The sequence below is a fragment of the Cebus imitator genome, unplaced genomic scaffold (assembly GCF_001604975.1).
Source record: "Cebus imitator isolate Cc_AM_T3 unplaced genomic scaffold, Cebus_imitator-1.0 Scaffold356, whole genome shotgun sequence".
NCBI lineage: Eukaryota > Metazoa > Chordata > Mammalia > Primates > Cebidae > Cebus > Cebus imitator.
Genome location: NW_016107671.1, coordinates 231,683 through 259,273, shown reverse-complemented (window position 1 = coordinate 259,273; position 27,591 = coordinate 231,683). Strand labels below are relative to the sequence as shown.

Here is a 27,591-nt window from a genome sequence, read left to right as displayed (position 1 = left end):
CCTTCTGGGGCCCATCCTTGTCACATCATGGAGGCAGGGTGTGTTTCTTTGTGCTTTATTTACTCAGAAGGGTTGGAGTGGGAATGCATGGGTGTGGGGGTGCTTCCTGAGTCAGGGCTGACCCCAGTCCCCTACCCAACTCGGGTGTGGTTCCAAGGCATGCCCATCTTCTCCCCTGCTCCAGTAGGGGTGTTGTGGGGTGCTAGGTGAGGTGGAGGCTTCAGGGTCAATAGACATAAGCCACAGGGTGTGTCGGGAGGAAGGAGGGCACAAGGCAGGGGTCAGCCCTCCCTCCTGAGCTGCTCCCCCAGTGTCTCCGTTACCTTCTTCAGTTCGTCTCTCAAGTGCTCCAGCCGCTCCACCTCCTGTTCCTGGTGGGGTCAGAAAGGCGGTGGTCAGCACCCACCTTCAAAGACAGGCCACCTCAGTCACTGTGAACGTGGGCCACGTCGGTTCTCACAGTGGCAGCCAGCAGCAGTCATTCTGATCACCGTGGACTGCGATGGTGACCATGCTGACTGCCATAACCCTGGAAGAGCAGTAGTGGCTAATGTGACCACAGCCAACAGCAGCGGCATGGGACTGGCAAAGGTGCCTGGCATGAGTGCCTTGCGATGTGACAGCACTTTATTTTTTTTTTAATTAAAAAATTAATATAAAAAATATGGAACGCTTCACAAATTTGCATGTCATGCTTGCGCAGGGGCCATGTTAATCTTCTCTGTATCATTCCAGTTTTAGTATATGTGCTGCAGAAGGGGGCACTTTTATTTTTAAGATGGAGTCTTGCTCTGTCACCCAGGCTGGAGTGCAGTGTCGCGATCTCAGCTCACTGCAACCTCCACCTCCTGGGTTCAAGCAATTCTTCTGTCTCAGCCCCCTAAGTACCTGGGATTACAGGTGCCCACCACCCCGGGCTAATTTTTTGTATTTTTAGTAGGGATGGGGTTTCACCACGTTGGCCAAGCTAGTCTCGAACTCCTGACCTCAAAGTGATCCACCTGCCTCAGCCTCCCAAAGTGCTGGGATTATAGGTGTGAGCCACCATGCCCAGCCTTTTTTTTTTTTTTTTTTTAAGACAGTTTTGCTCTGTAGCCCAGTTTGGGAGTGTTGTGGCACAATCATGGCTCACTGCAGCCTCAACCTCCGGGGTTCAAGCAAGCCTACCACCTCAGCTTCCTGAAAGCTGGGACCACAGGCGTGTGCCACCATGCCTGGCTAATTTTTAAAATATGTAGAGTCGGCGTTTCACTATGTTGCCCAGGCTGGTTTCCAGCTCCTGGCCTCTACGATTCCTCCCGCCTTGGTCTCCCAAAGGATTACCCCTCCCTAGGATGACCGGCATGAGCCACCATGCTCAGCCTGTGATGACACTTCTGGTTACTGCCACCAATCATGGAGATACCTTGTCTTCCATGACCCAGCAGTGGTGTCTGTCACCTAGTGAAGCAGGCACAGCGGCCACTTTCGTGATGGCCAACTTGCTAGTGACACTGCCTTGCTTCTATGCAATAATGGCACCATCTTGGCTGCCGTAGTCCATACCGTATATGGAAGTATGAAGCAGAGGAGGCCGTGCACGGAAGTTGTTACCCAGTCCTGGGGTCAGTCTTGGTCACTGTGATCCACTCGTGATGGATCTGGTGGTGTACGGCCAACACTGGTGGCTGCTGAGTTGTAACTCCACTGACCATCTGGTTAACCCTCCCTCCACACTGTCTTGGCGCTCCTCCATCATCCCCCACTCACCTCCCTCTCCAAAGCCGCCGCCTCCTCCTCCTGCCTGGCCTCAGCCTCTGGCTGCTGGTGGTGGTGGTGGCGGCGTGGCGAGTCCTCGTGCCTCTCTCCTCCGCCCTTCTCGGCCCCCTGCCACAGGCTGCGGTCCCCGCCCAGCACTCGCGGCCCCTTATCCTCTGCCTGGAACTGGGCCGTCTCTTCGTCGCTGGCCTTCTCTGCCACCCGCTTCTTGAGGTCCCCTCCATTCTCTAGATGGTGCTGCCACAGGTCACTGAAGGTCTCCATGGGCCCCTTCTTCCTGTCCTCCTCCTCCTCTTCCATCTTCTCCTCCTCCTCCTCGTCCTCCTCCCGGTGGAGCTGGCGGTGCCCTTGCTCTCGGATGGCTTGTTCCTGGACCTCGGACTTGTGGGTCCTCTCTGCTATCTCCTCCTCTTCCTCATCCCTCACCTCCTGGCTGGACCTCGTCTTCCCAGCCTCCTGCTTCTTGAAATCCCCAAGCAGCAGGCCTTTCTCCTCAGTGGATGTGCAGCCGTGGGGCTCTGTTCCGCACATCTCTGGCAGAAAGGGAAAGGATGCTCTCTAAGCATCCAATTGGGAAACTGAGGCTGGGCATGCAGGCCCAGGCCTGTAACCTCAGGAGGCCAAGCTGGCCGATCACCTGAGGTCAGGAGTTCAAACTGGGAAACTGAGGCCTTGAAGAGTTCTGAGCCCTGCCTGAGGTCTCACGGGGGGCTGCCCAGACTGGAAGGGGAGGGTCCCAGTTCAACCCACCAGGGAGGGGATGTGCCCTGCCCCACCTGGTCCTTCTGCTGGGAGCCACAAGGGTGCAGCTGGTGGCCAGGCTCTGGCAGGTGTGAATGCTGGCAGTGCCCCACTGGCCCAAGCAAAAGGGCTGTGGGAATGAGGGCCCCTTCCTCCAGGAACCCCGGGCGGGAGGGCACGTGGGGCACCTGGGCAGGACCCTGGGTGGGGTGGGGTGAGGTCTGATGGGGCTCTAGAGGGCAAGTGGGACCTGGGGCCTCCTTACCTTTGTGGAGAAGAGCCGTGCAGGGTCCTCTCTGGACCTGGCCTACGGTCAGCACCTCTGTGACCACCTCTGCCAGACAGCGGGTCAGCTGGGGGGCAGGGGTGCTAGGTCAGAGGGAAGGTTGAGGGGAGGGGGATGGGGAGAAGAATGGCTGGTTTGAGGGCAATGGGGATCATGGGGCAGGCTGTGCAGGGAGGGCAGGGCCCGGCTAGGTGAGGCAGGGCAAGGGCTCCACACTCCTCACCTCCTCCTTGGAGGGTCTCGGTGCCAAGGGAGCAGCGGTGGCTGTGGAGAAAGGAGGCTGGTGCTGGGCTCGGGCGCCCTGGCTGTTGTCCCCAGTACTGTCCCCAGCTCCATGGGCTTCCCGATCCCCACACATACCCCCTCATCCCACCTGGTAGGTGCACAGTCCCAGCCGGAGGCTTGACCCTGAAGCCTCTGCTAGGTGCACCGCCGGCCCTGGCCACCCGAGTCCCTGCTCCTGGTCCCCTTACGGGTCCCGCACTCACCTGCTCCCAGCAGAAGCGGCAGCAGCAGCAGCAGGGAGGCGGGCTCATGGGGCAGCATGGTGGGCATCCGACGGGTCCACGGAGCTGTGTGGACCGGGACTGCAGCGCCTTATAACCCACGCGGCCCCGAAGGGAGGAAGTGATGTCATTGCCGCCCCCTCCCTGCCCGCGGCGGGGCGACATCTGCGGGGCGGTCGCCTGAGACCCTCAATTATTCATGAGGCCCCCCGCCCTACATGCGCTCCCCTTGAGGCTTCCGGCCAGGAGCACAGCGGCGGAGGGCTGGGGGCCTCCCTTTTTTTGTTTTTGAGACAGGGTCTGGCTTTGTCACCCAGGCTGGAGTGCAATGGCACAATCACTTGCTCACTGCAGGCTCCTGAGCTCGACTGATCCTCCTACCTCAGCCTCCCGAGTAGCTGGGACCACAGACATGCACCACCACGTCTGGCTAATGATTAGTTTTCGCAGAGGCACGGTCTCACTTTGTTGGCCAGAATGGTCTCAAACTTCTGGTCTCAAGTGATCCTCTTGCCTGGGGCTCCCAAAGTGCTGGGGTTACGGGCGTGAGTTGCCACGCCTGGCCTGGGAGGGTCTCTTCCCAGAGCAGCAGGGTCTGACACACTTGCTCTCCACACTGACTGGTGGACCTGGGTGGGGACCCAGAGTCAGCCACTCACAGACGGACCTCAAGCAACTCCTTCCCTTCCTGGGTCTGTTTTCTCATCCAGAGAGGTTTTTTTTGAGACGGAGTCCCACTCTGTTGCCCAGGCTAGAGTGCAGTGGCGCAATCTGGGCTCACTGCAACCTCTGCCTCCCGGTTTCAAGCGATTCTCCTGCCTCAGCCTCCTGAGTAGCTGTGATTACAGAGAGGGAGACGATGCAAATGTCTGACTCGGGAAGGAATTTGGAGTTTCAACAGCAAAGCAGGTCGGGTGGACCAAGCAAGACAGATGGGCTGAAGAGGAAGGTGGAGTGGCTCAGGTGGGGTCTTAGGAGCCTCAGTGACCACTTTGCCCTTTTACTGAGATGAAGCTACAGGAGGCCTCTGAGCAGGGGTGGGACATGACCCAACTGAGGTACTCACGGATCCCTCTGGCTGTGGCGAGGACAAGGACAGACAGCAGGGAGCCAGTGAGAAGGCTTCCAGGGCTAGCCAAGAGGGAGGGATCGGAGGACAAGGCCATGTGGGGTCAGGGTGGAGAGAGCAGTGGGCATATTCTGGAAATCTTTTTTGAGACAGAATCTTGCTCTGTCACCCAGGCTGGAGTGCAGTGGCGTGATCTTAGCTCACTGCAACCTCTGCCTCCCGGGTTCAAGAATTCTGCCTCAGCCTAGCTGGGATTATGGGTGCATGCCACCATGCCCAGCTCATTTTTGTATTTTCAGTAGAGATGAGGTTTCACCATGTTGGCCAGGGTGGCCTCAGACTGCTGACCTCAAGTAATCGGCCCGCCTCGGCCTCCCAAAGTGCTGGGATTACGGGCGTGAGCCACCACACCTGGCCAGATTCTGGAACTATTCTGAAGGCAGTGCCGCCAGGATTGCTAATGAAGTGGACGTGGATATGAGAAAAAGTCAAGGCTAACCTGAGGGGTTGTGGCCTGGGCAGCCGGGAAAATGTCCTGGGATGGGCATGTCTGGGGAGGACCAGGTGGCTTCGCTGAGTTTGCAATGCCTGTTGGGCCCCTATCTGGAGCTGCAGAAGGGACAGCGGCATGGGGAGCTGGAGACTGAGGAGAGGGGTGAAGCTGTCCTTCACCCTGGGGTCTTGTCCTGGAGGAAGAGGAGAATTCAACATCCTCTCAGCTACCCTGGTGGCCCCCAAGCCAGCCTCCATGTGTGCTGCGGGGTGGCTAGGCACTCCCAGCCATGGTCCTCACAGCCACAGAGGACAGCGCCTCCGAGCGGCCACCCAGTAGCTCCTGGAAAGCTGGGCATCTCCCTCGCTCACAGATCCACAGAGGCCTTCATCCTGACCATTTATTGGGGACTTTTTGTTCAGCACTGTGGGAGGGAAGAAGGAAGGAGGGATGGAGGCCTCTTCCTCTGCTTCTCCCATCCCTAGAACCGTAAAGCCCAGATGTCCTGCTTCCCACAGGGACCCTCAATGAAAGCAGGGTCAGTGACTGACTCTGAGGCACAGGGATAGAGGAGAGGTGGACCCGGGGTCCAGGGGCCCAGGCGTGGAGCTGACAGGAGGGTCGCACAAGTCAGGACGGGCTCGGGAACACAGGTCCCAGGTGTCTGAGATCTCCTGAGCTCCAGGAAGCAGTGACACCAAGGGCTGCCGTGGGTGGGTTCTCAGCTTGCAGGCTTCCGGGGCTGGTTGGGGCCGATGTACTGGAGAGGCACATGGGTGGGGGCCGTGATCCGATCAGTGCCGAGGTAGGGCTGGAGGGCGGGGGGCACAAGCACCGAGCCGTCCTGGGGACAGAGCAGGCCTCAGGATGCTGCAGACGCCCCACCCCTCCCCTATACTGAGTGAACTCTCTGCGTGGGACCCTCGACCCCTTACCCTTTGCTGGTTACTCTCCAGGAGTGCGATGAGGAGGCGAGGGACAGCACAGGCAGTAGCATTCACCTGTTAGACAGCCATGCTCGGAATCAGCCGCCCAGCCCACCCCAAACCCGGCCCGGGGAGGGCCCAGGTGGGGGGGTCTAGGGTGACAGAGGCTGTGGGCGAGGGGGCGAGGGCGCGAGGGCAGGAGGCTGTGCGGGCCTCACCGTGTGGGCGAACTGCAGCTCCCCAGCTTCGGTCTGGAACATGATGTGGAGGCGGCGGCTCTGGAAGTCCGTGCAGTTGGAAGCACTGGTGACCTGGGGTGGGGGGTGGCAGGCTGAGCACATCAGGGATGGGGGCTGGTCTGTCCTCCTTCCCACCTTGCGTGTCCAGTGGCGCAGGGCTCACCTCTCCAAAGCTGCCACGGCCTGGCATCCAGGCCTCAATGTCAAACTTGCGGTAGGCGGGGAGGCCCAGTTCCTGGGTGGGCATGTCCAGGACCCTGCAGCCAAGGTCAAAGGCGTGGTGAAGGTCAGGGGGTGAGAGGAGGAACAGGGAGAAGGAACGGAAGCAATGGAAGAAAAGGCAGCCAAAAAGCAGGAAAAGGCCCAGGAGTTCGAGACCAGCCTGGGCAACATAGGGAGACCTCATCTATTCAAAAAACAAAAAAATATATAAAAAGGAGGAGATGATAGGGAAAGGAGAGTCGTGAGGCCAGGGGTGGTGACGGACAAGGCGGCATACAGAAAGGAGGCATGAGGGAGGCTGATGGGGGAGGAAAGGCACATGGCAGGGTCTACCGGCTGTTCAGTGGCCGTTTGCATATTCGAGCGTTCTATAACAGCACCGTCGGTTTTTTTTTTTTTTGAGGCAGAGTCTTGCTCTGTCACCCAGGCTGGAGTGCAGTGGTGCAATCTTGGCTCGCTGCAACCTTCGCCTCCCAAGTTCAAGTGATTCTCTTGCCTCAGCCTCCCGAGTAGCTGGGACTACAGGTGTGTGCCACCACACCCAGCTAATTTTTTGTATTTTTGGTTTTGTCGGTTTTTTTTTTTTTTGAGACCGAGTTTCGCTCTTTTTTCCCAGACTTTAGTTCAATGGCACGATCTCATCTCACCACCACCTCCACCTCCTGTGTTCTAGCCATTATCTCGCTCCCCTTCCCACGTAGCTGGGCTTACGGGCATGTGCCACCACTCCTGGCTACTTTTCTATTTTTAGTAGAGACGAGGTTTCTTCATGTTGGTCAGACTGGTCTTGAACTCCTGACTGACCTCAGGTGATCCTCCCGCCTCAACCTCCCAAAGTGCTGGGATTACGGGAACGACCCACCACACCCAGCCTACATTTCCAGTTTTTTTTTTTTTTACAATGGGTCACCCAGAAAAGCAGCCCACATTTTTCAGCCTCTCCTGAAAGCTGCGTGTCCCTGACAGGGTGAGGGGAAGTGGGGCTTGCAACCTCTGGCTTCTCCCTTTCCCAGCCCCGCTTCCCATTGGGTGGTAAAAAAGCTGCACAGGTAAGACAGATGAGGTAGCGGCCCAGGGAGCGTGGGTGGGCAGCAGGAGGAAAGGGGCCTGGGTCTCCACCCTGGGGCACCCTGTGCTACTCTTGCTTCTGTTAATCCCGTGACGGACCATAGGCTCACGGGCACACATAGGGAATCCTGTCTATGCCCCTGTAATCCCTATACAGGAAAACGGGGCAACAAGAGGGCTGGAGAGGTGGTTCGAGACCAAGCAGGAGCTAGCCAGCCCGTCATCCCTCCCTACCCCACCCCAGCCATCCCGGCCCCCAGCCCCTCTCCACACCGGAAGTGCAAACCCAGCTCTGTCAAGATCTCCATCTGAAGGGACAGGAACTCCTCCAGCAGGTGTGAGCTCTGCTCCAACCCGGGGCCTGTCACCCCGAACATCTCCACCTGGGACAGAGGGCAAGGGAGTCAGGCGGCTCTGAGCTGTTGGGGTGACCCCCACCCCAGGCCCGCTTATTCCCCGAGACACCAGCCTTGGTGAAGTGGTGGACTCGATACAGCCCCCGGGGGTCCTTTCCCGTGTTTGTCTCTGCCCGGTAGCAGGTGCTGGAACAAACCATCCTGGCAGAGAGCAGGGGAGGTCGGGTCAAGGAGGGCAGAGTGAATGTCACAGGTAGGGTCAAGGTCTGAGGAAACCAGGTGTCACCTGACTGGCAGGTCCCTGAAGGCCACGCTGTGGTCCATGAAGTAGCCTGGGAGGAGAAGGGGACCACAGGGTGAGCCAGGGCTGCCAGTGCCCCGAGGAAGCCTTTGTGAGAATAAGAGGCACTCCCTCTGGTGGATGAAACCCCAGGTCAAGGCATGGGGCTTGATTGTCACTGTACAGTTGTGCAGTAAACAACCTACACAACCGTTCATGTTGGCCCTGGGGCTGCTAAGCTGCTCTAGGCAGGCAACCACCCCCAGCTGCCCCTGGATGCTCCCAGTTGTCCTCCCACATCGCTCCCGCTCCTCCCCCAGTGCCAAGCAGGTGCTCACCTGCAAGCCCCACCTCCGCTGTTCCAGCCAGGTTGAGATCTTCGAAGCGGGAGGGGTCGATGTTGTAAATTTGGGATGGGTTGGCATTTGGTGTCATCCCACAGCCTTCCTGAGGGAGGAGGCCAGGCCACAGGGGTCAGGGTAAGCCCAGCCTCTCCTGTTTTACAGTCACAACCCCAGCTCCTCCCCTGGACACATCTGGAGTCACCCTGGCCTTCCTGGTATGGCCTGGCCCCCTCAACTCAGCCCCAGGGCGGTCTCCTCAGGTGTCCCTGCCTCAGGCACCTGCAACACAGGACCTGACACCCAGGTGGCTGAGGGGAGCGGGGCGGCCTCACTCACAAACACTGCTCCTCGGAGAAGATCTGGTACCGTCATGGGGGTGAAGCCCTGTTCAGGAGAGAGGGTGAGTGAGCAGAGCTGGCACCCCCACCAGGTGCCAAGCTCAGCCCCAAAGAAGGGGTGCTGCAGAGAGTGCCAGCGGCTTCCAAAACCCTTCGTCCTCAGATGAAACTGAGGCAGGGGCTGGCGCGGTGGCTCGCAGCTGTAATCCCAGCACTTTGGGAGGCTGAGGCGGGCAGATCACTTGAGGCCAGGAGTTTGAGACCAGCCTGGCCAACACGGCAAAACCCCATCTCTACTAAAAATACAGCAATTAGCCAGCATGGAGATGGTGCCTTTGCACTCCAGCCTTGGTGACAGGGCAAGACTCCATCAAAAAGACAAAAAAAATTAGCCGGCATGGTGGCACATGCCTGTAATCCCAGCTACTTGGGAGGCTGAGGCAGGAGAATGGTTGGAACCCAAGAGGTCCAGGTGGCAGCAAGCCAAGATTGTGGCCCTGTACTCCAGCCTGAGTGACAGAGCAAGGCTCCATCTCAAAAAATAAAAATAAAAATAAAATAAAAAGTACAGGTCTGGCCGTGCCCTCGCCTGCTTAAAAACCTCCCATGGCTCCCTAGTACCCTCTGGAAATGTCTGAGTCCCTCACCATGACCAATGCTCCATGCAACCAGCCCCTGCCGTGTTTTCATGGATGCATGATTCCCAGCTGCCCCTTTATACCACAAGCAGGCAGTGAGGTGCAGTGGTTGCAAGCACAGGCTCGAGGCCCAGCTCCAGACTGGCTGTGGGACCGTGGGCTAGGTACCTTCCCCTCTGGACCTCAATCCTCTCTCCAAAGTGGGGATGATGACAGCACCCACTTCATGAAGTTGTCACAAGGACTAAATGTGTCAATGATACAAGTGAAGCTCTGAGAGCAGTGACTAGGGCAGAGCAGTGACCCCATAGCCCTCTGAGCTCAGCTTCGATGCCACCCCCTCCAGGCAGCCCTCCTATCTTGGCCCATACCCGGCGGAGAAGCTTGTTGAGTGTGAAGTTGACCAGGCCATGCTGTAGGAGGGCCCCAGCCCCTCGTAGGTAATAGGAACGGTGGCCAGACACGTGGGACAGGCGCCTGGGAGACAGACAGAGAGACAGGTGGGTGTGCACATGGGCCAGGCTGGCAGGGAACGTGGGGACACAAACACCCGGGGGAAGAAGCCCAGCTGCTGGGTGGGGCTGGGGCATCAAAGATTCATGGCATTTCCACATCTCACGATGAAGCCAAAGGGGCAGGAGTGGCCACCAGCTGTCGGGGCGCCAGCGGCTGGGATGGGGTGCTGGGAGCCAGGAGAGGGGCTCACTTCTGACGGATGATGTCGAGTTTCTCGCCGATTTCCAGGTGGCCCCGGGGTTGGAAGGAGAAAGCTAGATGTGGGTGAAAAGCACTGGTGTAAGGGAGGCAGAGAGGGACACAGCTGAGATAAAGGCTTCCAGAGACAGGAGGGAGGAGGGACAGCGAGAGAAAGGAAAGGAGGGGCAGGAAGGGAGAAGGGAGAGGAGGGCTCAGAAAGGGAGGGAGAGGGAGTGAGCGAAGGGAGGGAGGGAGGGAGAGAAAGGCAGAGACAGGGAGAGGAAATGAGATGGAGGCAGAGGGGATTAAGAGGGGGCGGGGTGGGGAAGGCAGAGTCAGAAACAGAGGAGAGGCGGGAGGAGGAGAATCAGAGAGAAGGACACATAGAGTCCGGGAGGAAAAGCCCTGGAGACAGGGACCAAAGCAAAGGGGTCAGAGAGAGGCAGAGACAGACAGACACAGAGATACACACAGACACACAGATACACAGACACACACACACACATACACACAGACACAGATACACACACACCTACACCGATATACACACACACAGACACACACAGATACACACAGACACACACAGATATACACAGACACACACACAGACACACACAGATACACACAGACACACACACAGACACACACAGATACACACAGACACACAGATGACACAGAAATACATGGACACACACAGATACACAGATACCAACAACACACAGATACACACATGACACACAATACACACACACACCAAACACACCCACACAACACAGGGTGGGTCTGCCCAATGGTGAGGGAGAAAGAATGAAAACCCTAGGACCACCTCTCAGTGACAGCTCAAGCCTGGTCAAGGCAGGAAGCTGGAGCCACCTCCTGTAGTACCAGTTTTCCAGGCTCCAGCCACGTTCCCAGACTGTGGGGGTCCCCAAGCCCAGACTCCCCACACCCCAAGGCTCATCAGCTCCCAGGCCTGGGGTGTGGCCCACCTGGCTTGTCTCCGACCACGTGGAGCACTCGAGCCTGGCTCTCATCCCCGACGGGCTGCAGGGAGACAGCAGCAGTCACGGGAAGGTGGCCCTGGGTGGGCCCCTGGCCTCCCTGCCGCCCGGCCTGGCACTCACCACGTCTGGGTGGGTCTGGTTGGGCAGCCTCAGCGCCTGCAGGTAGAACTCCTCCTCAAGCTGCGCCTCCCTGGGGTACAGGGGAACAAGCTCCTTCCGGATCTCCCGGCCGCGTGCCCGCAGACTCTGGTACTGGGGGTCCTGGGGGCAGCACGGGTGGGATCGGGACTCCCTCAACCAGTGTGACCTTGATCCTGACTGGCAGAGCCCCTGTGGTGGACATTCATGCCTCTTCTTGGGCCCAGCATCCTGAATGTCTTTGCAGGAACTTCCCTCACCACCCCACGGCAGATTCGTGGGGGCAAAGAATCAGGCCTGGCCAACTGGAACGTTCTATTGCCTTGGCCACAATGACTGGCTCAGAGATAGGCACCCGATGCCAGCTGAACTCATGAGAATCAGCCCCAGGACTTTAACTGGAGCTATCAGGAAAGTGTGCTTCACTTTGCCTCCCACTTACACAAGGGAAGAAAGATGGCCTGGGAATGCAAGAAACGCAGGACCAAATATGGAGCCAGTGCCTGGATCCAGCTGCACCTGAAGCTGCTTTTAGTTTCATGTATCAATACAGCCTATTGTTTTCCCCCCCTTAAACCTGTTTGAGTTGTTTTCTGTTACTTACAATAGTGGAATGGTGACTGGCAGAGTATCCTCCCTGCCCACCCCCCACCCCGGACAGGACATCAGCTCCCCACAGTACCTGCTGCACTTCACCATGGTCTCGGTTTGCCTGCCAGGAAAGAGACAGGGTGGGTGATTAGGCTGATGAAGTTGAGGGTGGGGAAGAGAAAAAAGGAAGGGTCAAAGGTCAAACAAGGCCAGAGGATCCCAGTCTCCTGCTCTGTCAGTACCTCAGTTTCTCTATTGGTGACGTTACAGAGACAAGATAATTAACAGTAATTACAGCTACAGCTGTCCTGCCTCCACGCCAGGCTCCATGTATAGAGCTCTCCATGACCTGGGTTCTTCACAATCCACTCTAGAAGGCAAGCATTCATGCAAACCCTGTGACATGGTTTTGCTCTGTGTCCCCACTCAAATCTTATCTGAAATTGTAATTCCACCTGTAGAGGAAGGGACCTGGTGGGAAGTGATTGGATCCTGGGGGTGGTTTCCCCCATGCTGTTCTCGTGACAGTGAGTTCTCACAAGATCTGCTGATTTAAAAGTATTTGGCAGTTACCCCGACTAGCTCTCTCTGGCCACCACGTGGAAGGGAAAGTGCCTTGCTTCCCCTTCGCCTTCCACCAGGACTGTAAGTTTTCGGAGGCTTCCCAGCCACGTGAAACTGTGAGTCCATTAAACCTCTTTTCTTTGTAAATTACCCACTTTTAGGTATTCTTTATAGCAGTGTGAAAATGGGGCTGGGGGTGGTGGCTCACAAGTGTAATCCCAGCACGTTGGGAGGCTGAGGAAGGCAGATCACCTGAGATCTGGAGTTTGAGAACAGCCTGACCAACATGCAGAAACCCCGTCTCTAATAAAATACAAAATTAGCCAGGCATGGTGGCGCATGCCTGTAATCCCAGCTACTTGGGAGGCTGAGGCAGGAGAATCACTTGAACCCGAGAGGCAGAGGTTGCGGTGAGCTGAGATTGCGCCATTGCACTCCAGCCTGGGCAACAAGAACAAAACTCCATCTCAAAACGAAAAAAAGAAATTAGCTGGGTGTAGTGGCGTATGTCTGTAATCCCAGCTACTCGGGAGGCTGAGGCAGAAGAATCGCTTGAACCTGGGAGGCGGAGGTTGCAGTGAGCCAAGATTGTGCCACGGTACTCCAGTCTGGGCGACAGGGCAAGACTGTCTCAAAAAGAAAACAGACTTATATACTCTGTGTGTAGATATGAAAATGGGGGTGTGGAGAGGCGTTTGAGGGCCTGCAACCAAGGGCCCTCGACATTCTGAACCTTCCATGATCCTAAGCAGCTGAGGGAATTGGACAGCCTGGGTCTGAATATTGGGCACCTACCTGCTGCGAGCCCTTGGGCAAACGTCTGCCCCCCTGAACCTCAGTATCCCCATCTGTGAAGTGGGATGGTAACAGGACGCCCGGCAGGGCTGCTGTTGCCCTGCCCAACACGCAGCTTCGCTGAAAAGATGAGTTAGCACTCAAAAGACATTAGACGATCCATTGCGCTGCTTTCACTGGCTGTCGGTGACGCACACAGCCTGAGGCTTGCAAACCAACCACCTGGGTGCAAACCCTGCCTCTCCCGCTTCCTGGCTGTGAAACTTAGGTACTTTGTTGGGTTGTTTTTTCTTTGAGACAGGGTCTTGCTCTATTGCCCAGGTTGGAGTGTGATGGTGTGATCACAGTTTGAGGCTGACTGCAGCCTCAAGCTCTCGGACTCAAGTGATCTTCCTGCCTCGGCCTCCAGAGTAGCTGGGACTGCAGGCGCACGCCCCCATACCTGGCCACTTAGGTCTGTTTTAATGTCTTAGGGCCTCACTTTTTCGCAGCTGTAAAACTGGGTTTGTATGGGTCCTGTGTCAGAGGTTGTTGTGAGGACTAAGGGTGTGGAAAGCACCTGGCAGGGTGCACAGCGATTTCTACATAAGGTCTGCTTTTCTCATGACTGTTTTTTAAGCCCTCTGTTGCAGATGCTTTTGGTTGTCTATCCCAAGATCCTTCCTTCCAGGCTGGGCACAGTGGCCTGGAATCCCAGCACTTTGGGAGGTCAAGGCAGGTGGATCACCTGGGGTCATGAGTTCGAGACCAGCCTGGCCAACATGGTGAAACCCTGTCTCTACTAAAAATGCAAAATTAGCCAGGCATGGTAGCACATCTCTGTGATCCCAGCTACTTGGGAGGGCGAGGCAGGAGAATCAGTTGAACTTGGGAGGCAGAGGGTGTTGCAAGCCACTGCACTCCGGCCTGAGTGACAGAGTGAGACTCCGTCTCAAAAAATAAAAATAAAAATAAAATAAAATAAAGATCCTGGCTGGGAGGCCAAGGCAGGCGGATCACCTGAGGTCGGGAGTTCAAGACCAGCCTGGCCAACATGGAGAAGCCTATCTCTACTAAAATTACAAAATTAGCCAGGTGTGGTGGGGCACACCTGCAATCCCAGCTGCTTGGGAGGGTGAGGCAGAATTGCTTGAATTCAGGAGACGGAGGTTGCGGTGAGCTGAGATTGTGCTGTTGTACTCTAGCCTGGGCAAAAAGAACAAAACTCCATCTCAAAAAAAAAAAAAAAAAAAAAAAAAATCCCTTCTTTCTCCTTCCCCACAGAACCCTGACTCAGTTCACCCTTCCCCGGCAGCTGCAGTTCAGGGGACATGGGCCCCACCTGAGGCTGGTCTCCAATTGGTCTATGCTGTCTGCCTGAGCAACTGTGGTGGGGTGGGGCTCTGGGCCCGGCGACACGAGGTGACTCTGTTGGATGCTTCAGGAAAGGTGTCCTTGCTGCTGGAGAAGGAACTCAAGCCAGAGAAGTCCCTGTCTCCTCCCCCCACTGGCACAGTCATGTGAGGAGACGCTGGACTACAGCAGCCATCTGGAAACCCTGATGGGGAAACTGAGGAAAGATCGGTGCAATGATGTTGCCGGTGCAGAGAACAGAAAAGCACCTGGGCTGGGGATGCTGGAAGAGACACTAATCAATCAACCCTAGGGATGCCAGGGTCCTGCATGGTGTGCCATGTGAGGAAATGCATGTCCACGTTGTTCATGCTATTTTTATTTATTTATTCATTTATTTATAGATGGAGTCTGACTCTGTTGCCTGGGCTGGAGTGCAATGGCGTGATCTCGGCTCACTGCAACCTCCACCTCCTGGGTTCAAGCCATTCTCCTGTTTCAGCCTCCCAAGTAGCTGGGATTACAGGTGCCCGCCACCATGCCAGCTCATTTTTGTATTTTTAGTAGAGGTGGGGTTTCACCATGTTGCCCAGACTGGTCTCGAACACCTGACCTCAGGTGATCTTCCAACTTAGGCCTCCCGAGTAATTGGGATTACAAGCATGAGCCACTGCGCCAGCCTGTTCAAGCTCTTTAAATTGAGTTTCCTGTTACCTGTGTCGAGAGACACGCTTGCAGCCACTCCCCACCCACTCAGGGCCCCACGCTCACCAGTAGGGCCTGCACTGCCTTCGTCACGGCTGCCTTCTCTTCCTCCAGGCTCCGGATCTGCTCCCGCAGCTGCCTCAGCTCCTGCCATGTCGAGATCTGGGTGGACATAAGAGGGAAGGAGGTGAGCAGTCACTGTTCCTGCCCTTCTCTCTGGAGCCCACTGGACACCTGGATCTGCGGCGGGGTGAGGCAGAGATCCCTGCCTAGCCCTCAGAGGCCATCTTGCCCTCCTCCCTTTCAGTATTGGAATGCCCTGAGGTTCAGCTGGCCACACAGCTGCCCAGAATTAAGACACACTGGCTGAGTGTGGTGGCTCACACCTGTACTCCTAGTGCTTTGGGAGGCTGAGGTGGGCGGATCACTTGAGGTCAGGATCACCCTGGCCAACAGGGTGAAACCCCATTTCTATTAAAAACACAAAAATGAGGTGGGTGTGGTGGCACGTGCCTGTAATCCCAGCTACTCGGGAGGCTGAGGCGGGAGAATCACTTGAACCTGGGAGGCGAATGAAGGGCGCAGTGAGCCGAGATCTCACCACTGCTGGAGCCTGGGAGACAAGAGCAAAACTGCATCTCAAAAATAAAAAATATTTATCTTTTACTAAACTGTAAACTCAGGTCATGAGAGGGCACAGTGGGATAGTTAAGACTGTGGAGTCTGGGTGTGGTGGCTCACGCCTGTAATCTCAGAATTTTGGGAGGCTAAGGCAGGAGGATCACTTGGGCACAGGAGTTCAAGACCATCCTGGGCAACATAGCATGTTCCTGTCTCTACCAAAAATACAAAAGTTTAGCTGGGTGTGGTGGTATCTGCCTGTAGTCTCAGCTACATGGGAGGCTGAGGCAGGAGGACTGCTTGAGCCCAGGAGTTCAAAGTTGCAGTGAACTATAACTGTACCACTGAACTCCATCCTGGGTGACAGAACAAGACCCTGTCTCTTAAAAAAAAAAAAAAAAAAGTGGATTCTGGAGCCAGGAAACACAGGTAAAAATTCCCACTCTGGCCGGGCGCAGTGGCTCAAGCCTGTAATCCCAGTGTTTTGGGAGGCTGAGGCAGGCAGATCACGAGGTCAAGAAATTGAGACCATCCTGGCCAACATGGTGGAACCCTGTCTCTACTAAAAATACAAAAATTAGCTAAGCATGGTGGTGTGCGCCTGTAGTCCCAGCTACTGGGGAGGCTGAGGCAAGTGAATTGCTTGAACCCGGGAGGTGGAGCTTACAGTGAGCCGAGATTGTGCCACTGCACTCCAGCCTGGGGCCTGGTGACAGAGGGAGACTCTGTCTCAAAAAAAAAAAATCCCATTCTGCCACTTCCAGTTGCATGACCTAGCACAAGTGAATTAGCTTCTCGGGGCCTTAGTTTTCTCTCTGATAAAATAGGGGAAATAATGGCAACTACTTCATAGAGTTATCGTGAAAATTAAACGAGGTTAAAGTGTATAAGGCACATCAAACAGGCCGGTGGGGGAGTCCAAGAGAGGACTGGGAAAACATGGGACCCCACCATCCCTAACACCTCACCACAGAGATATGGTGAACCCGGTTCTAATTCCCCGCCCCCGCCCCCACTTTTTTTTTTTTTTTTAGACGGAGTCTTGCTCTGTTGCCAGGGTGGAGTGCAGTGGTGCAATCTCGGCTCACTGCAACCTCCTACTCCCTGGTTCAAGTGATCCTCCTGCCTCAGCCTCCTGACTAGCTGGGATTACAGGCACTCGCCAGTATACCCAGCTATTTTTTTTTTTTGTATTTTTAGTAGAGTCAAGGTTTCACCATATTGGGCAGGATGGTCTCGATCTCTTGACCTCGTGATTCGCCTGCCTCAGCCTCCCAAAGTGCTGGGATTATAGGTGTGTGCCTGGCCTCTAATTCCCTTTTGTAAGTGCTAGCAATTGTATTATTATTCACTGCACATTTGCAACATTTGGAACACTGGAACATATAGTTGCACCTTAAATGTCAATTTAATAGAACCATTCATTAATGGATTCATTCATTCATTCATTAAATAACCCTATTTAACTGCCTGCTAGGTGAGGGGGAGGTGCAGAACTCTCCCTAAACCTCTCTCCAAAGGCAAGCGCTCCAACACATCCCAACCCCGACCCTGTCCGATTCACACTTGGCTCCCATTTTCGTGTGTGTGTGTGTGTGTGTGTGTGTGTGTGTGTGTGTGTGTATGTTTTGCGATGGAGTCTCTCACTGTTGCCGGGGCTGGAGTGCAATGGCTTGATCTCGGCTTACTGCAACCTCTGCCCCCTGCCCCGGGTTCAAGCGATTCTCCTGCTTCAGCTTCCCGAGTAGCTGGGATTACAGGTGCCTGCCACTACGCCCAGCTAATTTGTTGTATCTTTAGTAGAGACGGGGCTTCACTATGTTGGCCAAGCTGGTCTCAAACTCCTGACTTCGTGATCCGCCCGCCTCGGCTTCCCAAAGTGCTGGGATTACAGGCGTGAGACACCGCGCCCGGCCTTCCTTCGTGGTCTTAGGGTAAGGCTGGCATGAGGTTGGAGAACGGAGGACAATGTCACATAGCAAGTTTCTAGAGGACAGTAGGTACCCAGCAAGCAGTATGAAAGAGGCACATAACGGGTATCTAGGACACAGTAGGCATTTTTGGCACATAGTAAGGCCTCAGCACTCATTGGACAACTGGCACATAAGGGGGGCCATGCACAAGACGTTGGCTCAACTTGGGAAGGAACTAAAATTCCTGCAATAAGTTCGCCCCCTGCTGGAACGCATCTTGCAAACCCAATTCTTCCGTAAAGCAAACCACCCTGTCCCGCCGGCCGGCGCAGGCGCACTCACGATCGCGGGGAGGTCCGCCGAGCGCAGCACCCCCTTGCGGAGCTCCAGAGCGCGTGCGGCCTCTTCTGGGCATGCGCAGAGCGGCTCTATGTCCAGCCGAGGGAGTTCGCTGTAGCCCTCGCGCGCATGCTCGTACAAGAGGTTCCTGTTTCGTTTCTCTGTAGCGAAACTTTTCCTTGGACTGTGGTTGGAGATGCAGCCTTCCCGGGGCCGGAGCCCCCGACGAGTCAACAAAGGCCACAAGCGCCGAGCCATGGACGCAGCCATCTTGGACCAGGAACAGGGCGGCACTTCGTCCCGCCTACTTCGCGTTTAGACCAATTGTAAAGCAGCACTCCTGACCGGGACGAGCCAATCATATCCTGAGGAAAGTTGACGGAGATAGAGTCCGTCGTCGCTCAATCGCCGTCTGTGTCCCGCCTCTTCGGTGACGCGAAGGCGGAACCAGCCAATCCCTGCACGGATAGCGCCCGGAAGAGGCTAGAGGCAGGTTTCAGCGTGTCCGCGACCTCACCGCTGGAGCCCTTGAGGTCGGTGGAATCCTGGGGTCCTCCAAATCTACCAGACTCTCTCCCCAGTTTCCCACTTCCTCTTATGTGCGGGCGAGAGTGGCTGGGTCCTCGGAGACCACTCAGAGCGAGGCTAAATTTACGGAGGGACTTTCTGTTAGCAGCATGAGGGGTTGTAGTTATCCCTAAAGAAGGACTTCCTTTGATTTAACCCAGAAGGTCCTGAGAACGGATCGGGGACCATTTGGGGAGCGGCCACTTTTCCCTCCTTTCTGAGTCTCCTATCTCCTACCACAGGGACGGCCCAGGCGGCAGGATGTCCTGGTCTGGCCTTCTCCGTGGCCTCAACACGTCCCTAACTTGTGGTAAGTGGGGGACTCGGGCTTCAGGGACGAGGCTAGGGAATGAGGGTTATTCACTCTGGGTTATCGTGTGCCTCCGCCAGAGTCCCGAGGGAACCCAGGGATGGAAAAACACGGTGGGGTTTGGCGGAACAAGGGCTGCTAGAGCAAGAGGTTGGAAGCAGCTGCATGGAGGGCTACTGCGTGTCAAGCGGGGTTTGCGTCAATTTTATTATCTAAGCCCTCCCTCTGTCGCCCAGGCTGGAGTGCAGCGGTGTGATCACAGCTCACTGCAATCTCGACCTCCTGGCCTCAAGTGATCTTCCTGTCTCAGCCTCTCAAGTAGCTGGAACCACAGGCCTGCAGAACCACAACCAGCTAATTTTTTGATTTTCTTTCTTTTTTTTTTTTCGGTAGAGACGGAGGTCTCCCTATGTTTTCCAGTCTGTTCTTAACTCCTGAGCTCAAGTGATCCCTCCACAGCCTCTCAAAGCGCTAGGATTACATGTGTGACCCACTGGGCCTATTATTATTTTAAACAGCATTAAAAGTAATGCTTCCTGGCCGGGCACGGTGGCTCAAACCTGTAATCCCAGCACGTTGAGAGGCTGAGGTGGATGGATCACCTGAGGTCAGGAGTTTGAGACCAGCCTGACTCAACACCGTGAAACCCGTCTCTACTAAAATTACAAACATTAGTCGAGTGTGGTGGCAGGCACCTGTAGTCCCAGCTACTCCGGAGGCAGAGACAGGAGAATTGCTTGAACCCAGGAGGCAGAGGTTGCAGTGAACGGAGATCACGCCATTTCACTCCAGCCTGGGTAACAGAGCTAGACTGTCTCAAAAAGGTTCCTTGAAGAATAAAATGAGTTAATTCACGCAAAATGCCTAAAAGAGAAGCTGACGCGTGGTGGTTGCTCCGTAAATGTTAGCTAGTATTACTTTGATCTGTAAATACCGCTAGACATGAATAAATGCATCCTTGTAAAGTGCATGAAACAATGCCTAGAACACCAAAATTGAGTTGCCACTACACTAAGATCTGTTCTCTGGGATGATAACCCCTTTCGGCCCTCTCCAGGCCTAGCCCTGGTTCCCCGGCTCTGGGCCACCTGCTCCATGGCTACCCTGAACCAGATGCACCGCCTGGGGCCTCCCAAGCGGCCGCCTCGGAAGCTGGGCCCCACGGAAGGCCGGCCGCAGCTGAAGGGTGTGGTCCTGCGCACGTTCACCCGCAAGCCCAAGAAGCCCAACTCTGCCAATCGCAAGTGCTGCCGCGTGCGGCTCAGCACGGGCCGTGAGGCCATCTGCTTCATCCCCGGGGAGGGCCACACCCTGCAGGAGCACCACATTGTCCTCGTGCAGGGCGGCCGCACGCAGGACCTGCCAGGCGTCAAGCTCACCGTTGTGCGTGGCAAGTATGACTGTGGCCACGTGCAGAAGAAGTGACCGCTGGGGGCCCAATGGGCTGGGCACCCTGCAGAACATGAACCTTCCGCTCCGGGCTGCAGCAGGGTCCTCAGATGCTGGCTCTTGCGCTTCTGGAGGCAGCCAATCTTGGATTCAAAGCCTGGCTCTGCCTCTTCCATCAGGACCACTATTAAACCATAGGAGTCCTGGGGGTGCAAAGGGTGCCACTGTGTGCACACCCTTTGGCTCCTGTGTTCAGAGGGGTGGCCTGAGGGGCCTTTTCTGCGGGGACAGACATTGTACTGCCCTCTGCTGGGAAGGGGTTTTAATAAACAGATCCTGGCGCTCCTGAAGTGAATCCCTTGTGGAATATCTGCCTTCCGTGTGACTGTGGCAAGGGACATGTCTGACATTAAGTTTCCTCCTCCAGAAAATAGCTCCTTTGGTGGTATCTCCTCTGTTTGGTTTGGTAAAGATTAAATTCGGTGCTCTAGTGCATAACACACAGCGCTACTCTTTTTTTCATTTTTTTAGACAAAGTCTCGCTCTTTCTCTTAAAAAAAAAAAAAAAAAAGCTCCAGCCTTGACCTCCTGGGCTCAATCGATCCTCCCGCCTCAGCCTCCTGAGTATCTGGGACCACAGGTGTGTGCCACCACACCTGGCTTATTTTTCCATTTCTTTAAAGTGGGAATCTGGCTTTGTCGTTCAGGCTGGTCTTGAACTCTTGGCCTCCAGAGATCCTTCCACCTTGGCCTCCCAAAATGCTGGATTACACACATGAGCCACCATGGCCAGCCAGTGGAATTGTTTTTATATTATTATCAGTCTGACATACCTGGGCTCAAATCCTGGCTCCCTGTCATAATTGCTATGAGACCTGGCTATGTTAGTCCCCCCTGTGGGCCTCAGTTTCCTCCCTTGGAAAATGGCACTGATGGTAATACTGACTGTACATGATCACATGCTTGGCCATATAAGATTTCAGATGTGGGGGCGGGGTACGGTGGCTCACCTGTAATCCCAACACTTTGGAAGGCCAATCACCTGAGGTCAGGAGTTTGAGACCAGCCTGGCCAACATGGCAAAACCCCATCTCTACTAAAAATACAATAATTACCCAGGTGTGGTGACATGTGCCTGTAATCCCAGCTACTCCAGAGGCTGAGGCAGGAGAATCGCTTGAACCTGGGAGATGGAGGTTGCAGTGAGCCGAGATCTGCATTAATGCACTGCAGCCTGGGCGACAAGGAGACTGTATCTCAAAAAAGAAAAAGAGATATGGAAACTGTTTGTACCATTGGGCTCTGGGGCCCAGTGCTGATCCAAGCCCTGCCTCCCCTACTTACTGGTTGGGTAACCTTGGGCAGGCCATTTACACTCTGAGCCTGGACCAAATGGTGCTGATTAGGGTGCATCCTGAGAGCTGTTCGGTGCATCATAGCCGTCTCCGCGTTCTGCACGGCGCCTGGCACACAGCCTCCGGAGGGTCTCCTGATTGTAAACATGAGGCCGCAAAGTCTTTTAGGATCAGAACTGGTAGCGGACAAGTGCATTGATTACAGATCAAACTCGCCCGTCCCCTTGTATTTAGCACCAGTTTTATTGAGCTAGTTTGTTGGCCATGCCTAGCTGGGAAATAGAGAAGTAACGGGAGATGGGGGACGGGAGAGCTTTTCCTCATGGCACGCCTTGCTCCAGGAGTCTATACAGGGGTGTGGAGAAAAGGAAGTGTTACCTGGCAGGAGGCTGCCCCTCAAAGCAAGGGCAGGAGGTGGGGGTGGGTGACTTGGCCGCTGATGGAATTCTGGAATTCCGACGAGAGAGGGCCTGGCCTAAACAGGAGATGCTGATGGGCAGTGCTGGCCACGCTGCACAGAGATGGTCAGTCACACAGCCCCGTGGGGGAATCTCAGAGACCACCCCAAACAGCAGATGACCCTGTTGGTCTCAAGGGACAGACTGCCCCTGCTGACCTCTGCTCCCGGCCAGTGATCGTTACCCCAAAAACATGCTGGTAGGTCTCTGCTCCCTGCATCAGCAGCTTTCCCCTCTTTTACAAATCCTGGTTTAGCCTCTGTTTTATGACTGAGTCTACCAAGATCCTTGCAGGAGACAATTTGCGGGCAAACGAACTAAATGTCTCTTTCCTGACACCTCCGTCCTGGGAGGCTGAGGAAGCTGTGAGCAGCCTGGTTTGTCACATAGCATGACGGCTACCACGCTGAAGCAGCAGGAAGCCGGTTCATGGAAGGTGTGCTGAGAATCAGCTACATGCGACCTCTACTGTCTCTGGGTATCCTCTGGCTTCTGGCCACAAGGCTGGTCTTTTTTTTTTTTTTTTTTTAAATATAGGGTCTTACTCTCTTGCCCAGGCTGGAGTGCAGTGGTGAAATCACAGCTCACTGCAGCCTTGATCTCCTGGACTTAGGCAATCCACCCACCCAAGCCTCCCAAGTAGCTGGGATGACAGGTGACACCACCATGCCTGGCTGATTTTTTAAAAATTATTTGTGGAGACAGGGTCTCACTATGTTGCCCGGGCTGGTCTTGAACTCCTGGGCTCCAGTGATCCTCCCACCTCGGCCTCCTGAACTGCTGGAATTCCACAGGCGTGAGTCACCGCACCCAGCTGCAAGACTGGTCTTGACTGATGACGTCCAGCAGACAGTAGTCCAGTCACTAGGACAGACGGATCCTCACCCTCACACTGGAGTGGGTCACGAGAGCACCATAGTGCCCCACCCAGGAACGCGTGTCTCTCCCGTACTGCTCAAAAGATACGTATCGGATGCCCTTGCCAAAGTTGGTGAAGACGTGGGAGACCTGCAGGGGGAAGGGGAGTGAGAGGGTGAGGGCCTGTAGCCCCCTTCTCTTCCTCCACCTCAACAGAGAGGCAAAGGCCCTGAGATGGGGCCATGCCTGGAGCTGTGTGAGGGGAGGAGCAGGAGAAGGGTCAGGGAAGTGACGGGCAGATCACGGCCTTGTGGGCCACAGGACGACTTTGGCTTTTTCTTTTTTCTTTTCTTTTCTTTTTTTTTGCAATTTAAAAAAGTCGAGATAAAATTTTCATAAAACAAAGTTCACCATTTTATATATTTATTTATTTTTTGAGACAGAGTCTCGCTCTGTCGCCCAGGCTAGCGTGCAGTGCCGTGATCTCGGCTCACTGCAACCTCTGCCTCCGTGTTCAAGAGATTCTCCTGCCTCACTCTCCCCAGTAGCTGGGATTACAGACACCTGCTACCATGCTCAGATGATTTTTGTATTTTTAGTAGAGACAGTTTCACTATGTTGGCCAGGCTGGTCTCAAACTCCTGACCTCAGGTGATCCGCCCACCTTGGCCTCCCAAAGGAATTACAGGCATGAGCCACGTGCCCGGCCGAGCTGTCACTTCCAAGTCCTCCCTCCCCCAGCCTCTGGCAGTCACTAATCTTAGTGTATATTTCATATATGTGGAATCATAAAGTATTTGTCATTTCACATCTGGCCTCTTTCACTCAGCTTAATGTTTGCAAAGTTTATTCACATTGCAGCATGAACTGGTGCTTCATTTCTTTTCCTTGGCTGCATAACTTTGGCTTTTACTGTGAGACATAGCCACAGGAGCATTACAAGAAGGGAGACTTGTGATCTGACTCATTATGATTATTATTTTGAGTTGGGGTCCCAGTCTGTTGCCCTGGCTGGAGTGCAGTGGCAAGATCATAGCTCACTGCAGCCTCGACCAGCTGGGCTCAAACCATCCTCCCGCCTCAGCCTTCTGAGTAGCTGAGACTACAGCTACAGGCACAAGTCACCGTGCCCATTTAATTTTTAATTTCTTTGTAGAGATGGGGGTCTCACGGTACTGCCCAGGCTGGTCCGAAACTCCTGGCCTCAAGTTGTTCTCCCACCTTGGCCTTTCAAAGTGGTGGGAGTACAGATAAGAGCCACTGTGCCCAGCCAAAATATTTACTTTGGTAACTGAAGTGTGAGGATCAAGACAGCATTGGCAGCTGGGTGTGGTGGCTCACATCTGTAATCCTAGCACTTTGGGAGGCTGAAGTGGGTGGCTCACCTGAGGTCAGGAGTTCAAGACCAGCCTGGCCAACATGGTGAAACCCCATCTGTACTAAAAATACAAAAATTAGCTGGGCGTGGTAGTAGATGCCTATAATCCCAGCTACTTGGGAGGCTGAGCCTGGAAAATCGTTTGAGCCCAGGATGTGGGGGTTGCAGTGAGCTAAGATCACTCCATTGCACTCCAACCTGGGCCATAGGCCAAGACTCTGTCTCAAAAAAAAAAAAAAAAAAAAAAAAAGTATAGGGGCCAGATTGGGCTTGAATCCACCTCTGCACTGGGACAGTCACGTAATCTCCCCGTGCCTCTGTTTCCTCAGCTCTAGAATGCAGATAGGATTTTGCTTCACCACTGCATTTCCAGCACCTAGAGCAGTGCCCAGCACACAGTAGATACTCAATAAGTGTTTGCTGAACATTAAACTGTTGTGCTAATGAAATGAATCAATATGTAAACCTCTTGACACAGGGCTTGGGATGTAAGAAGGACTCAATAACTCTTAGCTGCTATGATTATAGATTTCTGGCAGCAAGAGAGCTGAGAAAGGAGACCGAGCAGGTGAGAGCCCGGTTGTGTGTGCCTTTAGCGGGTTAGCGGGGAGGTGGAAGGCAGTCTGGACCCACCTGTCGGCAGCCCCTCTCAGTCCACTGAAGGACTGGGTTGGGTGAGGCTGAGAACTTGACCACTTCGTTTTCGTACACGTCCAGAAGGCGGACTCGGAGCCGATAGACGCAGCCGCAGTTCTCTCGGGCGCCCCACCTGCCAGGCGGCAGTCAGCGTCTATGCCCCTGCCACCCAGTCAGCTCTCTGGGTTGCGGTCTGGGAGGCTGAGGGCTGGGCCTTCCTGCATCTTGATGAGGGTCCTGCACATCTGAACCACATTTGGAGACATCCTAGCCTGGGAACCTCTAGGGGATGCGCCTGGGTGGTCCTGGGGTGGAGCCAGAAACTGGGGGCGGAGCCTGGGTTCTGGGATGGAGCCAGAACCTGAGAGAGGAGTTTGGGTGGTCCTGGGGTGGAGCCAGAGCCTGGAGGAGGAGCCTGGGTGGTCCTGGGGTGGAGCCAGAGCCTGGAGGAGGAACCTGGGTGGTCCTGGGGTGGAGCCAGAGCCTGGAGGAGGAACCTGGGTGATCCTAGGGTGGAGCCAGAGCCTGGGGGCGGAGCCTGGGTGGTCCTGGGGTTGATTCTGGAGGCTTTGGGGTGGGTAGTTGGGGGACAGGAAAGGATGCTCTAGGGAAGAACCCCAGTACAGGCAGGCACCTCATGCCTTCAGGGAAGAGCCAGCGCCCCAGGAAAGAGACTAGATTTTCTGTGGAGGAGCCACAGCCTGAAAGAGGAGCTGGAATGCTTTGGGGCACAACCTGGGTGCTCTGGGAAGAAGGCATTCATCCTAAGCCCGCAGGCTCTGAAGCCAGCCCTGTCCCAACCATGCTCCCTGGGCGTCGGCTCACAGGGCACTGTGCTCCCGCCCCTTTGGAGGTCCTGGGCATCCACGAAGGGGCGGGAGGAGGTGTCTTGTTTCAGAAGGGTATCAAGCCAGTCAGTGGCCCCCTGTGGACCACCCTGGCCTGCTGGAAAAAGGATGGGCAGGAGGGCAGAGTGGGGGTTCTGGCCTCACCAAGGCTCTACCCTCCCTGGTTCTGCATCACTTTCCCTCTCTCAGCCCCATCACAGAGGGTGCGCAGTGACAGCCACAACTCATGGGGCTGATGGGGCGGGAAATGAGCCTTTGCTGCAGAGCCGCTGCCAAGCCTGCTGCTGCTCCCAGGGCACGGTGCTGCTCCTCACTCACCAGTCAGCCACACAGATCTCAATCTGGGCACTGTCCAGCAGCTCCTGCCACACCCCCTCCATCACCAAGTCCACAAGCTGCCTCTTGAAGCACCATCTGGGAAGGAGAGATGGCAGGGGGTGGGGCAAACAGTCCTGGCATTCAAGTCACAGTCAGAAACCACCTCCTCCAAGAAGCCTCCCTTGAGAACCCTCTCTAACACAGCCCTCAAGGTTTGCTCTAGCAGACTTGAAGATGTATGATGGGCTATACATCTCTCCTTGGCCTCTCGGATCCCCTCTGCCATTCTCCACCCTGCTCCAGGCTCCAGGCGGCTGACCTCTGTGAAGGCCTTCCCCTCATCTTTGTCCCTGCAGTCTCTTCCTCGTCATTTATAGCGAGTACATGTTCTTATGCTAAGGAGAGCAAATAAAGTAGGAATCAGGAAGCATCCCCAGGACTAAGGTTAATCAGAAGAGAACATGGGGCTGGGCACGGTGGCTCATGCCTGTGATCCCAGCACTTTGGGAGGCCTAGGTGGGTGGATCACTTGAGGTCAGGAGATCGAAACCAGCCTGGCCATAGGAGGATGGTTTGAGCCCAGTTGGTCGAGGCTGCAGTGACCTATGATCTTGCTACTGCACTCCAGCAGGGCAACAGACTGAGACCCTAACTCAATGATAATAATAAGAAGTCAGATCACAAATCTTCCTGCTTGGAATGTCCCTGTGGGTCACAGTAAAAGCCAAAGTTATGCAGCCACACACACCCAGCCTCTCGCCTGCTCGGTTTCCCTTCTCAGTTCTGTTGCCGCTGCATATCTGTAATCATCATAGCCATGTAGGACATGAGTACAAATGAAGGCCACATACTAGACATGTGAGCAGGGAGCTCTGTGGCCTCCTAAAGTGTGAGGGCCCGGGTCTAAAGCTGGACGGCCTGGATGGCCTGGTCTCTGTCACCCATTGCTTCCTGTTGGATCAGCCAATGGGACGCTCCAGCAGGGGATGGAAGTGAAGGAGGTGACTAAAATCAGGGTATTTATCCCCTTAGGTCCTTCCCAAGGGACTGCCGTGTCCCCCAGGAAAAGGCACAGCTCCCCAGCACTCCCTCCTCCTGTTTCAGAAGCTCTTTCCTCCCCCCACCTCTAGTAGTCTAGTAACGGTATGTTCCTTCCCTAACTGTTGTTAGCTCAGGGGTTCCTCTCCTCAAATTAGAATGTGCCATAATAACAGAAATAGTACAGTATTGCTGGAAGGACAGGTAAGCTGACCAAAGGAATAGAACAGAGTGCCAGAAACTGGCCCAGCGCAGTGGCTCAGGCCTGTAATCCCAGCACTTTGAGAGGCCGAGGCAGGCAGATCACCTGAGGTCAGGAGTTCGAGACCAGCCTGGCCGATATGGCGAAACCGCTTCTCTATAAAAAATACAAAAATTAGCCGGGCGTGGTGGCTCACGCCTGTAATCCCAGCACTTTGGGAGGCCGAGGCGGGTGGATCACGAGGTCAAGAGATTGAGACCATCCTGGTCAAC

At 55.1% G+C, this 27,591-nt stretch overlaps 4 protein-coding genes and 1 non-coding gene across 16 annotated transcripts in view; 1 reads left to right on the top strand and 4 right to left on the bottom strand.

Moving 5' to 3' along the window:
- Positions 1-43: 43 nt before the first annotated feature.
- CCER2 (coiled-coil glutamate rich protein 2) lies at positions 44-3,728 on the bottom strand. Of its 7 annotated transcripts, none has more exons than XM_017506554.2 (5): positions 3,274-3,440; positions 3,009-3,049; positions 2,765-2,852; positions 1,750-2,291; positions 44-374 (listed from the first exon to the last, which is right to left on the bottom strand). In XM_017506554.2, exons 1-5 carry the CDS (start codon positions 3,338-3,340, stop codon positions 282-284), a joined length of 831 nt encoding a protein of 276 aa, XP_017362043.1. In that variant the 5' UTR covers positions 3,341-3,440; the 3' UTR covers positions 44-281. The 7 variants fall into 7 exon arrangements, with proteins under 7 accessions (XP_017362043.1, XP_017362044.1, XP_017362037.1 ...); XM_017506555.2 differs by having other exon boundaries at positions 44-371; XM_017506553.2 differs by lacking the exon at positions 3,009-3,049 and adding an exon at positions 461-529 and having other exon boundaries at positions 290-371; positions 3,274-3,728.
- LOC119467961 lies at positions 659-765 on the bottom strand. The gene has a single exon (XR_005196596.1). It is a non-coding gene; the product is annotated as a U6 spliceosomal RNA (small nuclear RNA).
- Positions 3,729-5,239: 1,511 nt separating the features above from the next.
- On the bottom strand, positions 5,240-18,391 carry SARS2 (seryl-tRNA synthetase 2, mitochondrial). Of its 3 annotated transcripts, XM_017506540.2 has the most exons (17): positions 17,966-18,256; positions 15,156-15,251; positions 11,785-11,814; positions 11,545-11,621; positions 11,085-11,154; positions 10,950-11,004; positions 9,971-10,034; positions 9,636-9,741; positions 8,625-8,672; positions 8,283-8,391; positions 7,951-7,996; positions 7,778-7,865; positions 7,582-7,691; positions 6,182-6,275; positions 5,998-6,090; positions 5,789-5,854; positions 5,240-5,697 (listed from the first exon to the last, which is right to left on the bottom strand). In XM_017506540.2, exons 1-17 carry the CDS (start codon positions 18,230-18,232, stop codon positions 5,575-5,577), a joined length of 1,542 nt encoding a protein of 513 aa, XP_017362029.1. In that variant the 5' UTR covers positions 18,233-18,256; the 3' UTR covers positions 5,240-5,574. The 3 variants fall into 3 exon arrangements, with proteins under 3 accessions (XP_017362029.1, XP_017362024.1, XP_017362023.1); XM_017506535.1 differs by lacking the exon at positions 11,545-11,621 and having other exon boundaries at positions 11,085-11,225; positions 17,966-18,391; XM_017506534.2 differs by lacking the exon at positions 11,545-11,621 and having other exon boundaries at positions 11,085-11,225; positions 11,785-11,817.
- MRPS12 (mitochondrial ribosomal protein S12) lies at positions 18,044-20,583 on the top strand. Its single transcript, XM_017506562.2, has 3 exons — positions 18,044-18,495; positions 18,772-18,839; positions 19,897-20,583. The coding sequence occupies exons 2-3, from the start codon at positions 18,791-18,793 to the stop codon at positions 20,262-20,264; spliced, it is 417 nt and encodes a 138-aa protein (XP_017362051.1). The 5' UTR covers positions 18,044-18,495; positions 18,772-18,790; the 3' UTR covers positions 20,265-20,583.
- A 1,989-nt stretch (positions 20,584-22,572) lies between these two features.
- Positions 22,573-27,591, bottom strand: part of FBXO17 (F-box protein 17) — a 34,793-nt gene continuing 29,774 nt past the window's right edge. For 3 of the 4 annotated variants that reach the window (XM_017506559.2, XM_037730674.1, XM_017506558.2), the window contains exons 4-6: positions 26,080-26,175; positions 24,911-25,046; positions 22,573-23,049 (exon numbers count right to left, since the gene is read on the bottom strand). In XM_017506559.2, coding sequence (XP_017362048.1) covers positions 22,906-23,049; positions 24,911-25,046; positions 26,080-26,175 — 376 coding nt within the window. In that variant the 3' untranslated portion in view covers positions 22,573-22,905. The remainder of the gene's footprint in view (positions 23,050-24,910; positions 25,047-26,079; positions 26,176-27,591) is intronic. The other variant, XM_017506560.2, reaches the window with a different exon arrangement.